The sequence below is a fragment of the Lissotriton helveticus genome, chromosome 3_2 (genome assembly GCF_964261635.1).
Source record: "Lissotriton helveticus chromosome 3_2, aLisHel1.1, whole genome shotgun sequence".
In the NCBI taxonomy this organism is placed as follows: Eukaryota; Metazoa; Chordata; class Amphibia; order Caudata; family Salamandridae; genus Lissotriton; species Lissotriton helveticus.
Window position 1 is genome coordinate 271819584 of NC_136062.1, and position 14298 is coordinate 271833881.

At 45.8% G+C, this 14298-nt stretch overlaps 1 protein-coding gene across 6 annotated transcripts in view; it reads right to left on the reverse strand.

The window, feature by feature from the left end:
• Positions 1 to 14298, reverse strand: part of HERC1 (HECT and RLD domain containing E3 ubiquitin protein ligase family member 1) — a 2088313-nt gene that overhangs the window by 827382 nt on the left and 1246633 nt on the right. For all 6 annotated transcript variants that reach the window (XM_078685198.1, XM_078685199.1, XM_078685195.1 and 3 more), the window contains exon 49: positions 11229 to 11499. In XM_078685198.1, coding sequence (XP_078541324.1) covers positions 11229 to 11499 — 271 coding nt within the window. The remainder of the gene's footprint in view (positions 1 to 11228; positions 11500 to 14298) is intronic.

Here is a 14298-nt window from a genome sequence, read left to right on the forward strand (position 1 = left end):
ATGTGCATAGCCAAAAGAGTCCTGATCATCCCCATCAGAATCCTCTTCTTCCTCAAGCAACAGTGCAGGAGGCAAGGGGGTAACCCTCCTTGGAGATGTCATATACGGTGTTATCCTTTTCAAGGAAATTGTAATCCTCTCCGTCGATGAAGACGTCGCCGACGGTACCATCGGCGATGGTGTTGCCAGAGAAAAACTCGTCGACAAGGTCGTCGTCGGAAGATCCACCTTCGAGGGATGAATCGTCGACGAGATGGCCGTCGTCGACACTGCTGTCGACGCTCCTGCCGCGTCGTTGTCAGTGTCGCCGTCGTAGTTGCTCTCGTCGATGACACCGTTGTCACCACCGCCGTCGTCGACACCCTCATCGTCGTCGCTGTCGATAACTTCGACATCCTCGTCGACGTCGCTGTAACTGTAGGCGACGCTCCCGTCGACGCTGACTGCTCCCGTCGACGCTGACTGCACCGTCGACGGTGTAACTTTCTTCACCTGCGATTTAGAAGCCTTCATCGACGGAGTCTTCTGCAGCGTCGTCGACGACTTGGAACCTTTCTCTGACTTCTCAGATGACAAAGAAGAGGGCTTCTTAAACGCCTTAGCAGATTCCACCAGTGCGGTAGCTGTAGATAGTCCTTCCCTCTCATTTACACCGTGGTGAGATTTGCTAGGACTCCGGCTCTCGACTCACGGGTGGTCTTTTTTGAGGCCTTAACTGGACGCTCTGAAGAAGGTCAAGGGGAAGCCCTACCCCTTTTGACTGACCTTCTGGATGAGGTTGCAGATGAAGAATCCTCACTGTCACTTGACAGAGTTTCTTTTCTTGACTTCAATTTCTGGAGCCAAGTGAGGAGGCGACCCTCACGGCCCCGGAGGGTCTTTGTAGAGAAGGTGCGGCAGACCTTGCAGTCCGCAGCCTTATGATCAGGGTACAGGCAATACATGCAGTCCTTATGCCTGTCCTCCACATACAGCCTTTTCTTGCCACAGGTGGAACAAGCCTTAAAAAGGGCTTTCTTCTCCTTGTTAGACATTTCTAGATGAAACACCTAACAATTCTGAAGGAAAAATGCTGGTAAAATCCTCAGAGTTGAAGTGAGCAGAGCTCAAAGGAGATTCCCTTAGCACAACTTGTGGTAGAAAATCTGAGGCTCTGAGGTTCTTGCAGGAAGGTTCTGTGGGGTGAGGCTATTCTGATTGGCTGTTGCTTGGTTTTGGTCTCTTTTGCAAAAAGAGGTGGATATGCTACAAAAGGGAATGAGGCCTAGGCCTATTTCTTTCTCTTTTGTACCTACTGCTATGCTACTTTGTTACTGAGACTCCCATTCAGACGACGGGGAATGATACAAGCTATGGGAATCTATGAAAGTTCCAATACTGGGGCAAGTGTGAAGATACCATGCTCCAGATAGCAGTACGGGTGTTACTCTATTCTAGGGCAGAGGGTGCTCTAGGAGTTACTCCTTTGAAAAACTCTAACTGGGTGTGACACAGTGTCACTATTCGCTCCTGGCTTCAGGTTGCAAATGCCTCTACTCGTTCAATATGCCATTTTAATCTTACAAGATTTTTGCCAAGGTTAATGATCTTATCTTTCTTTAGGCCTATATCGATTTCGCTATTCAGACATTGTGCGAAATGGTACCTTTTGGCCATCTCAATGATTTCAAAATCTTTTATATTCGTAAATAAGGCCCAGTCAGTCAAACTTTTGTTGCGGATTCTAACCCTGTATTTGGTCATTCTGGTTAGCAGGCTTGTCTCAAGAGAATCTTCCATTTAGGCAGCGGAAATCCAGTGTGGTTAAATGGGTGTCTTAAAATCACTGCTGCTGAGGGAAAGCACTGTACTTTAATGTGCCCAGGATTGCCTCAATGACTGGAAGCTTCTGTGACAGAATCAGGTGGGAATTGGGCGTATTGATAGTGAACTCCATTGATGTCAAGAGGTCTGCTGTCAAGAGGTGCGCATAACTGACTGGTGAGTTCACATTCAACGGACATTCGGTCAGGTATGGGAACATTGGTATCCCTGACCTAAAAAGATCAACAGCAACCACTGCCATCACTTTCGTGATCACCAAAGGGGCACCGGTGAATCCGAAGGAGAATGCAGCAAAATAAAAATGCTCCTACCATACCTTAAATCACAGATAATATCTGTAAGACTGCAGGACAGGTATTTGAAACGACATGTCCAGCAGTTCCAAGGAAACCATCCAGTGCTCGGGGTCTAGTGCAATATTTCAGACGAGCACCGGTCCATTTTGTTATAAGGTGCTTCTATTGTTCTCCCAAGGATGCCATTGACAAGGTACCATACTTGGCATGGTTGTTACTCTCGCCATATGTCCAAACTGACAGAAAAAAATATATTTTGCCTAGAACATCAATCTTCCTAATGAACAAGTTACTTGCCTTCTGTAACGCTTTATCTAGTAGGACTCTACCTGGCCACAGATTCCTTACCATAGACTGTTCCCCATCAACAGACTGGATATGGAATTTTTTGAGCAGTACTCCCATGCACGGATAAGTAGTGTCACGCAGCTACGCTACGGCTGTACAGGATGTGAAGTGTGTAGAGGTCCAGCCCCATCACACAGACATAAGCTTATGATAGAGACTTCTAGCCACATATTTCCTACCTTAGACTAGATACCCAAGCAGCATCTGCCCCGGAGGTGGGTTTACGAACAGATTAGCCTCAGATTCAAACAGACAAAATGTCCGACACGAATGACCTGACTGTCCAGGCAGTAATGTTTGATGAAAGTGTGCAAGGACTCCATGTTGCTGCCTGGCAGGACAGGAACTCCGCAAGCTAATGCAGTGGTCTCAACCTTGGCTCTGGTAGAATGAGCACACAAGCCCTCAGGGAGTTGCTTTTCGGCCAAAGCGTAACAGATCTTTACGCAGAGCACTATCAATCGTGAGATGGTTTGTTTCTGCACTGCCTTCCCTTTCTTAGCCTCCTACGAAGAGTTGATCGTCCCCCCTGAACTCTCTTAAGTGATCAATGTAAAACAACAATGTTCTTTTTAGGTCCAGATGGTCGAGTCTCTCTTTTTTGGAAGGGTAAAGCGGAGAAAATAAGGTAGCCAAGGTGATGTTTTGGCCTATATGAAAGGGAAGGAAGAAGGTAAGGGTACAAAGAACCAACTTATCAGGGTAAAAGGTGATATAAGGGAAACGTACAGGAAGGGCCTGCAGCTCACTGACCCTCCGGGCCGATATTAAGGCAGTTTTGATAGTCAGCAATGAAGTGGGCAGCTGTGTAGCGGCTCAAAGGAAGAGAAGGTGAGGAAGGTATGGACTGGGTTAAGATCTTCCTAGGGCATAATGAATGGTTTGGGCTGAAACGTGTTGTAGTCTTTTCTGGAACCTAGTCACAACGGGTGACTTGAACAAAGAAGGTCCAGCAACCACAAGAATGCTAAAATGGCAGACAGATAACCAGTAACATTGCCCAGACCAGAGCTCTACTTAGCAAAAGAAAGAACAAATAGCAGAACCAGGGATAAGGGTGCTGAAAGGGGGGGGGGGGGCAATGTTTCTGAGCACACACATAGCCACAAATTTGTCTCAATGGCAGGTGTGTACCATTTTGATGGAGGGATGCCTGGTGCCAGAGTAACATTACAGACTTCGGGAGGAAGGTCGTAAGCTGTCAAATGTTGCCGTCCAACCTCCACGCATAAAAGCAGAGGGATCGCAGGTTCGGATGCAGAACCCTCTTCTGCTGCTGTGACAGAGGATCCTCCTGAAGAGGAAGCCTGATCGCAGTATTGATGGTCAGATTACCAACCTCTCTGTGTCCAATCTAGAACCACAAGAATGAGTCAAGCCCAGTCATTCCTGATCTTGAGATCTCTGGGGAGGAGTGGTACCAGCGGAAAGGCATACAGAAGGTCGGAATTCCACTCAAGACAAGAACCACGTAGGAAACTCCAGAACACAAACCTGCTGACATTACACATTCTCTGCAGCAGCAAACAGATATAATCAAAGCTCACCCCCACTCTTGAAAGAGATCTTGCACCACCTCCAGGTGGAGACTCCATTTGGGATCTGCTAGACATCGACAGCTGTGTTTTTCTGGCCTGGCGTTTATGGAGCCCACCACATTTTGAACCACCAGAGAAATGCCCTGACATTCCAGCCATGTCCAGAGGCACAGGGCCTATTGACAAAGGGTCCACAACCCCACACCCACCCTGTTTTTTGCTGTCCACATGGCGATGGTATTGTCAGTGAACAACTGCAATAGCCTTCCCATGATTAGAAAAAGAAAGGCTTTAATTGCCATCCAGATCACCCAGAGCTCCAGCAGGTTGATGTGAAGGCCAGACTCTGCTGAAGACCAGAGCCCTCTGATCTTCAACTATCCCTGATGGCTGCCCCATCCCAGGAGTGACACATCTGTCACTACTGAGAGGGTGTGAGGGTAGGGATGGCGGAGGAGAGAGGAGTCTGCCACTGACTCAATTGCGGTTGGTCAACTACCACTGCAGGTCTTTCGCAGTTCCCTCAGATCTGGAACAGGTCAGAGAGATTATTTTGATACTGTGCGCCCACTGGAACTTCAGGTCCCACTGCAAAGCCGTCATATGCCAACAGGCATGTGTTACAAGAAGGATGCAGGAGGGCTATGAGGCCCAAAAGCCTCAGAGTTAGTTTCATCAAAATCGAGGACAGAAGCTGAAACATCGCAATCACAGACCAAATATTCTGGACTAGCTTTTCAGGATAGGACTGAAACAACACTGTGTCCAGCACAGCCTGATGAAAGTGAGCACCTGAGAGGGAGTCAGGTGTGACTTCAGCATGTTTATAGTGAACCCCAGAGAATGCAGGAGGTCAGCCGTAGTCTGGAGGTGGGAGACAACTGACTGGGGAAAGCATGGCCGTAACAGCTAATCGTCGAGGTAGAGGAAGACTCGAACCCCTGACCTCCGTAGAGGTGCTGTAACCACTGCCAAAACATTTGTGAACACCTTAGGGGTGCTGGTGAGGCCAAAAGGGAGCATGGCATACTGGAAGTGTTCTTGGTCCACCATGAACTGCAGGCAGCACCTGTAGGCCAGCAGGACAGGGATGTGGAAATATGCGGCCTGCAACTCCAACGCCACCATCCAGACTCCAGGATCCAGAGAAAACAGGGTATGAGCAGTTTGAAATTCTCCCTTTTCATGAAGTTGAGAAGCCGCAATTCTAGGTCAAGACAAAGGCCTACGACTCTTTTGGGCACCAGAATATAGCAGGAATAGCAACCACAACCTACTTCTGATGCCTGCACCCTTTCGCTGGCTCCTTTCGCAAATGGTGACAACACTTCCTAATGGAACAAGGAGAGATGGCCCTCCATCAGTCTGTCATAAGTGGGTGGCATGGGTGGAGGGGTTTCCAGGAGAGGGATGGAGTAGCTCTTCGGGATGATTTGCAAACCCCATTTGTCAGATGCGATCAACTTCCAGTGGGGCAGTTCATGGTGGATACTGCCACCTACTGGGTGCCCATGCTGGTAAGAGGTCATACTAAAAGGATTTGGAGGCTGCCAGGGGATTGGTGGACTGACCCCGATCTCTGGCTGGTGGTCCCACATGATCTGTGGGAACCTCATTCATGGCCTTGGTGGCTGGGTGGGAATGGATGCAGTTGTTAGTCACTACTGTAGTCACAGAAGGTTTGAAAGGCAGACTGAGGTTGGCAAGGGGCCATGGATCGGTCCAAGGACCTGCCCTTAGCTCTGCTATCTTTTAAGCGCTACAACTGAGAGTCAGCCTTCTCATCAAAGAGGTGAGAGCCATAGAAGGGCATATCCATGAGCGAGGGTTGGACATCCCCAAGAAGCCTGCGGTTCTCAGCCAGGCATAGCATCTCAGTGCCACTGACAATAAAAGTGCTCTTCCCGACAACTCAGTGGTAATCAAGTCTACATCCGATGGTGACCTTTGCTGCATCACGCGCATCAGCAGTGGTTGAGAGAGAATGGCTCGGGACTCCTCAGAGACCATGGGCAGCACCTGTGCAAACAAATTCCGCAAAGTCTGCTGGAATCTTCCAGAAACGCATAGGGTGTTCACCAACCACAGTGCTGGGCTGGCAGAAGTAAAAATCCTTTTACCGAAAGTATCCAGCCTTTTGGATTCCCTATCCAGTGGAGTGGTAGGGAAAGCACCGGGTTTGGCCTTAGAAGTGGAGGCTTGGATCACCAAGCTCTCTGGGGTGGGGTGCTGGGTGAGGAAACTGGGGTTCTGGGGAGGAAGGCAATGACAGTGGCCCATTGTCCTGTGCACAGGAGCCCATGTGCAGGCCTTGGACCCGGCCCCAAAGAGGACATCTGTAAGGGCGTCATTGAATGGGAGTAAAGGTTCAGAAGGGCGACTCTCGGCTGAAGCACCTCTGTCATAATATTCTTCTTGACTGCCAGTGGGGCAGCTGAAGGTCCATGTTCTCATCCGATCTCAGTACCACCACTGCGAATGAGACAACCTCCTCCGTAGCCACATTAGGGGAAGAGACCAGGCCAGTGTCTGGTGAGGTGTCCAAACCATTGGCAATCTCCAGTTCCTCATACCAGTTGTACTCTGTGCCGTCTAGGGAATGCTGGCAACCATAAGGGTCCTCAAACCCTCACAATCGCCACCCCCTCCAGGCCTGTCAAAAGGAAAAGGCACTGACTTTGGCTCGGAAGGCATGGTACCAATCGGCGTCGGGCAATGCCCATTTGGGTCCATGTCATAGTCGGATATAACAATGGGGCAGGGCTGCCATGGGGCATTGGTGGCACCAGGAGCGACAGCACTGGAGCATATGCCGGGGAAGTGTGTAGTCTTGCGGGTGGCACCACTCCTGATCCAAGGGGCCAGACTGGCACAGAGGGCGAACCTGCAGGAGGAACACCAGCACGGTGCCCCCCCTACCCCCCCCCCCCGCAACTATGTGGCCCGAAGGTGCTTCAGAGGGGTCAGGCACCTCAAATACGAGGTACATAGCCTCATTAAACGCGGAGTTGGGGGTGGGGTGACGTTCTAGGTCCGGGAAACTCTGGAAGGTGCGAAGCTGACCCTGGCACAGGCTCCATCGTGGACAGAGGCCTAGAGTGCTGAAGCTCCGGAGCCAGGTCTGATGACTTGGACCATCACAGAGTGCTTTGAATTCTTAGACTTCTTTTTCTTTTAAAACCTGCCCAACAATTTCGATTTAGACTATGACCATCAGGAGCAGAAATGCGAGCAATGCCAGGACCTTCTCTGCAACTGGAATCGAGAGCGTTGCGATGTCGTCCTGACGTTGAGTGACGAGGAGCTCAAGGGACTGTTCCCATAGCGCCTTAGGGTTTATGGCATGGCAGCCCTTGAAGGTCTTGGAGTCATGATCCTGCTCCAAGCACCAAAGGCAAACCAGATAAGGGTCTGTCACAGACATCTGCCTGTGACAGGCACCACATGGGTTGAAGCATGTAAGCTTTTTAAGAAACATCCCTCGCACATGAGGAAATGCAATTGCAAAAAAAATCTCTACAAAAGTCAAGAAACAAGACAGAGGGTAGCTGACTCTGGATCTGCGCTGACTGGCGCGGATAGAAAAGAACTGACATTAGCGTGCTAGGCTGGTACCTATATAGGAACCACACGTCACATCCGGTGCGGACTATGCCAACACATAGTCGAACTATGTCATCTACCAGCACGCAGGGGTACTACGTGAACATTTCTGGATCCAGTGTGATGCTTGGGAAATATTCTAAGGTAAGGAATATGCGGCTAAAAGTCGCTATCAGATTTCTGTTATCAGGAGGAGCACTGTGGAAACCACTAGGGTTCCCCAGCTCACCAAAACCTGAACTACAAGACTCTCTTGACTCAAATGATGTGTTAAAAAAGATAGGTCCCCCAGAGGCTGAGACTTAAGACAGGCAGTTGGCATAGAGGAAGGACTTGCTATCAATGACCAATGGGTCAGTGGGACCAAAAAGTGCAGCAGAGGGAACGAGAACTGTCTGGAATAAATTAAACTCTGTCACCCTACAGGCTTCTATCTTCTGCCATGTTAGACAATGACCTGAAAATTTGAGGAGCATCATTTCCAATCACAAAATTGGGGCAAGTTGGCAGAACCCACCGGAGTCAAGGCTTTTGGGGGCAGACTGTGGAACTTCTTCCTGCAGCTGGAACTTTAGGAAGGAGTCAAGCCCCCATCAGAATTCATTCATTTTCATTAGAATAAATTAAAAACATTATAATGGTACTGCAAAGAATATCGTACTGAAGTATAAAGTGTCGGCAACGTTATAAACTGCAAAGTTAGCAAAACAAAATCTAGACCTATAGTGTACTTAGTATAGAGAGAAAACATAATTCTTTTCTTAAGGTAGATAATAAATAAAACAGAAAGGGACTGATGAAGAGGTGTAATACAGAGAATAAAGCTGACAGAGAGAGGGGTGAGAAGAAGCATGGGACGGTCAGTTCTAACAAGCATTATCTCTCTGAGTGGAGGGATTTCTTTAGGAGTACAATGCATAGCTAAGGTATCCGTCACTTAGAAATGGTGTGTTAAGCACTCATGGTGATTTGCTTTTTTCAAGTTAAGAGTCTATGCCATTCCATAATTTCTTGGTGGGATATAGGGAATATGGTTTCCAGAATATGGCGTTGTCATAACTTCTTGTGAAGTACAGCCAAGTCCACTAAGTGTGGAATGATTCCCACTTGGCATTTGTATGCTTCTAAGGAGATATGTCTTCCGACTTGGTCTAGAAATTACCCAAGGATGGCACCAGGAGCAGGAAAGAACCTGGGACTTTTACTGAGACTAGCCTTACTTCATATGGCTGGAAATGTAGACCTTAGCTTTGTGCTCCCTGGTGGCCTTTGGATGCATCAGGTAACATTTGTTGCAGGCTTTTGAATTGTGTTTGGAGCAAAGTAACAAACAGGTAGATGTTGTGTGCATCCATGACCAAACATCTGTTTTCTGTGGGTGCTGCATAGCTTAAAACTTGTTGTAGGGGGGAGTCTTCTCTGCATACTCAACAAATTAGATTTTGCAAAATCAATAAAAAAACAAAATGGTTGGGAGCTCTGAATCCATGTTGAAGGGTGCAGGAAAAGAAGAACCTACAGTGGTGCCTATATATGGCTCTGTTCTATAACTTCTGGAGGCAAGATAGAGCCACCACACCAGTCAGATGGCACCAACTGCTGGGGCCTGGGAGTCACTGAAGGAAACATTTCCAGATCCAGTCTGGCACCTATGAAGATTCAAAAGGTGAGTAATTTGCCGTTAGATCTATCCATCACTATTTCAATGTAATTTTTTTTTTTAACTGATAGCTAATGCTGAAACAAAATGAATGTGTGTAAAAACAAACATGATGGACTGTAAAGAGGTTTCAAAACATATGTATTTAAATGAAAGGAAATCTATAAGCTAACATTAATATCTGGAAGAGGATAATGTTCAACATTTCAGCAAATGTGTGGTAACCACAGGTTACAGGATTATGAGATGTAGGGATAATCTTTGCTTAGATACCTGTAAAATCCTTTATGCTAAATTTTCTAACCTTCCCTTTCATGCACCGCCTCCAATTATATTTATTTCCACCTGTTACGGTTTTCATTTTAGTTTCTTTGAGGTTCTTAGGGAAGAATGTTAGCCCCTATTATTTAGGTTGCCCTTCCCAAAGTATTTCAAATACTAATGAAACTGCTGTTTACCCTTAAATTCCACTCTAGATTTGTGGTATTTAAATTATTTTTGAATTTATATATTTTTTGTAATTAAGAAGTTTTTGTTTTTTAAATATAACTGCAATAGCTTCACGACACCATGTGGGGAAGGTGTGTGTTTTGTCATTAAGAGTGTCCTGATAAACTACATCATAAATTGTCTTATACAGTTAATGCTAGGGATGTTGTAGGGAAAGGTTTCCTCTACACACGAGACCTTTGTTTTTTTTAACTTCAGAGTCAGAGTCAAAAGGATGGAAGGAACTTCAAAGCTCTTTCAAAGTTACACGATGAGAGACTGAAATCAGGTGGGGGCCAAACATGGTTGGACTGGCCTTTTGAGCAATCTGGCAATTTCATATAGGCCAGTCTGACTTAACAGTGTGGGCTGGTTTTGTGGCTGTGTGTAGTAGGCTGCTGTTGTGAGCATTGTGTTTATAATGAGTAGGATGCAGTAGCAGATTGCACTGGGCCCTCAATGCAAAGCAGTGTGGGTGTCTCACTACGTATATAAGAGGGTGCATCTTGTCCAATCGAGTGTGATGCAGCAGGCGAAGCAAGTCTAATTTGAAAAATCATTCAACTTCCACCTGACCCACGACAGCGCACAAACCTTCTCCAAGTTGCCTATTCCAAATGTATCCTTCCAATAGTCATACAAGTGCTAAGTGTTCTACCAATGAAGCCCCCTTGCCAAATTCACTGTGAAATGTTTGCAGTGGTCAATTGGCTGGGTAGGATGTTAAAGCCTTTGCTGTGGGAGTCCCACACATGGGATGAAAGTCGGAGGAAGAATGCTGTGGACTCTCCAAATGTGGGCCTCATTTTTTACTACCCAATTTGTAAATGGGGAGCACTTTCATTTTGGTGCGCATGACTACGTTCTGTTCCAGTCTGACCAAGGGGATACTAGAACTGCCTTAATCTTCAACTCACCACTAAAGCCACTGCTCTAGACCTGAAAAACAAGGGAGCAGAGTTCTGCTTCACTGCTTAAAATGATAAAAAGAGAGGGTAACTGAAAACTCTCATCTGAAAACCACTCCAATGGACCCCTTGGGAACCTTTGGTGTCAGTAATAATTTGAGTAAAAACTACAGAGCACTGAGAAAGAAAGATTTATCAAGTGCGCAAAACCTTTTCGATTTATGGAAGGCCTTAAGTGTAGGACGAGAAAGTGTCCTCTTGGACCTTTCATCCTGGCTCTTATTTTGAGCTAGTGATGTATAGGCCCCATACACCTCTATCTGGGCAGTGTAAGGCAGGAAAAAGTATAGCTTCACTCTCAGATTGTTTTTTAGTTTATTTGACAATGAGAGGTTTCAGTGTCAGGATCTGGAGAAATATTTATAACTTAAGAATACATTCATGTACACAGACAAAAAATACTATATAACTGTATATAGTATAGTGTGTAATTTCATTAGATAATAACATTTCAGCTTGATTTATGAAATATATCTAAAAATAAATATTGTACCAAACTTACCTGGGTACACAACTGTACAAGCAGTTTTGCAGCACTGGGGGTATTTGACGCCAGACAACCTACAGCTGTACTTAGGTATGCCAAACAAGATATGGGCTTGCTCGTTTTGCTGTGGATCCCACGCAAACGGTCTGCGCTACTGGAAATTGCAGAAGGACTTGTGGAGAGCCCAGCTCTTCCAGCTGCAGCTAAACACATCAATCGTACCAGAGTTCTTATGTCCGTTAAACCAAGGGACTCGAGACCAGCTGCTAAACTACAACTGGAGCCACTGCCAATAACAAACAAAACAAAGTTATTTTTCCTCGATATTTTTATGATCATAATATAACATAACAGGTATATTTGAAGACACATGTTTACGCCAAGTGGACCTCCTTGCGGTTTTGTAAGGTAATTGACAGCCAACTCAAAGGTACTTTTTTTATCACCTCAGAAAGATAAATGTCTAAGTCAATCCTCTGTGGTTCAAACCTTTCATAACACTTCAAACACAAATCCCTGGGGTTGATGCATTAATTCACGGAGCCGTAAGAAAAACCTGGGTCTGGTGTCTCTTAGTTAATGCATGCTTTATTGTATTAGTATATCATTATTTAACATTAAATCCAAATGGGCTATTAATGATCTAGACAGCAAGTATTTTTAATACACATCGCAAAACTGTGCACATTTTCTTCTGTGATATATTTGCTGAGGGAGGGTGATGTGAGTACCACCCAGGAGAGACAACAATATCAAATAGAAGTAGAACTAACATAATAGGAGGACTCCCAATGCAATATAAATGCCAGAGGATATTTAGAGTGAAGACAAAACCATGTAAAAAATACATCTGTTTTCTAGAATCAAAGTCCACCACATGACTCGATGCCCAAGTGGAAGGAAAATGCTACTTACCAGTATGCATCTGTTCTTGGCATGTAGAGCTGCAGAGTTGCACACTGTGCATAGATCGCCACCTAGTGTTGGGCCCGGATTTCTTGCAGTTTGTTTTTGTCCTGAAAAGTTTTTGGGAAGTCACGAGATAGGTGACTCCTCCTCTGGACCATACTGCGCATGGACATCGGCTCCATCCTCAAATTGTTTTTCGCCATTAGGGCAATGATGGAGCTTTGCAAGAAAAGGAAGGATGTCTGTGTAAATTGTATCTAATTAAGATAATACTGGAACAGACAAGGATAGCTGCTCTACATGCCAAGAACAGATGCATACTGGTAAGTAGCATTTTCCGTTCGAGGCATATGAGCTGCAGATTGCACACTGTGCATAGATTGTATAGCAGTACCCACCATTAGCGACGACCACCCCTATCTGTTGCAGTAGTTTGAAATAATGTTTTGAGAACAGCCTGGCCCACATTAGCTTGTTGCTTGGTTTGCACATCTACACAATTGTGAAAGTGTGCGGTGTAGACCATGTAGCTGCTCTGCAGATGTCATCTAGGGGAATGTTTCCTAAAAATGCCATTGAAGCCCCTATTTTCCTTGTGAAATGGGCTTTAGGAGGAACAGATAACGTTTGTTTAGCTTTGTGGTAGCAAATTTGTATGTATTTAACAATCCATCTAGCTATCCCAGATTTTGATATGGGATTACCCTTGTGTGGTGGTGAGAAAGACACAAAAAGTTGTTTGGTTTTACGAAAAGGTTGTGTTCTCTCAATGTAGTATAGCAGTGATCTTTTGACATCCAAGGTATGAAGAGGTCTTTCTACTACTGTTTGTGATTGCGAGAAGAAAACTGGCAGTTCCACAGATTGATTGAGGAGGAAGGGAGAAATGGCCTTGGGTAGGAATTTTGGATTAGTACGGAGAACGACCTTATTCTGATGCATTTGCAAGAAAGGTTCTTGAATGGTTAGTGCTTGTAGTTCATTAACTCTGCGTATAGAAGTAATAGCTACTAGGAACGCAACCTTCCATGTTAAAAATTGTAGTTCACAATTATGTAAAGGATCGAAGGGAGGTCCCATTAGTCGTGTGAGAACAATGTTTAAATTCCACACTGGTGAAGGTGGTACTCTGGGAGGAATTATTCTCTTAAGGCCTTCCATAAAACCTTAATAGCAGGCACTCTGAAAAGAGATAGATGCTGTCGGTTTTGAAGATAGACATCTATCAGGCTGCAAGATGTAGCCTGATAGATGTGTAGGCTAAGTTACATCTTTGGAGGAGCAGTAAGTATCCTATGATGTGTTGAATAAACACGTCTAAAGGATTAATATTGTTGTTGTGACAATATATTACAAAACGTTTCCACTTAGCTGCATAGCATGCTCTAGTGGTTGGGCATCTAGCTTCTTTTATAACATTCATGCAGTCTGGAGGAAGGTCAAGATATCCAAATTCTAGGATTTCAGGAGCCAGATCGCAAGGTTGAGCTGAGCTGGGTCTGGGTGCCTCATCTCTCCACGGTTCTGTGTTAAAAGGCGTGGAGACAGATATAGTTTTTTGTGTGTGGCACTACAGACAGTTGTAGCAGTGTGGTGCACCACGGCTGTCTGGCCCACGTTGGAGTAACTAGGATGAGGATCAGAGAATGCTGCTGTAGTTAGCTACTACTAGTGGCATGAGTGGTAGTGGTGGAAAAGCGTACGCAAATTTGTTTAACCAGTTGATCCATATCGCATTGCCTTTGGACAATGGGTGTGGATATCTGGCGGTGAAGCTTGGGCATTTTGCGTTTTCGTGGGTGGCAAAGAGGTCTATCTGAGGTTCTCCCGACATCTGAAAGAATGGTTGAAGTACTGTCGGATGAAGTTCCCACTCGTGGATCTGTTGTGTCTGATACTTAACAGATCTGCTATGGTATTTTGAACTCCTGGGACACGCTGGGCTAAGAGGAATATGTTTTGAGGTATAGCCCACCGCCATATGTTTTATACTAGCTGAGAGTTGCAGGGAGTGTGTTTCTCCCTGTTTCTGTATGTAATACATGGCTGTCATGTTGTCCGTGCGGAATATAGCTAGTAACTCCAGTTGATTGATGTGGAGTAACTTTTGTTGCGGTGTCCACCTGCCTTGCGTGGTGTGTTGCAGTAGGTGAGCCACCCAGCCGGAGAGCGATGC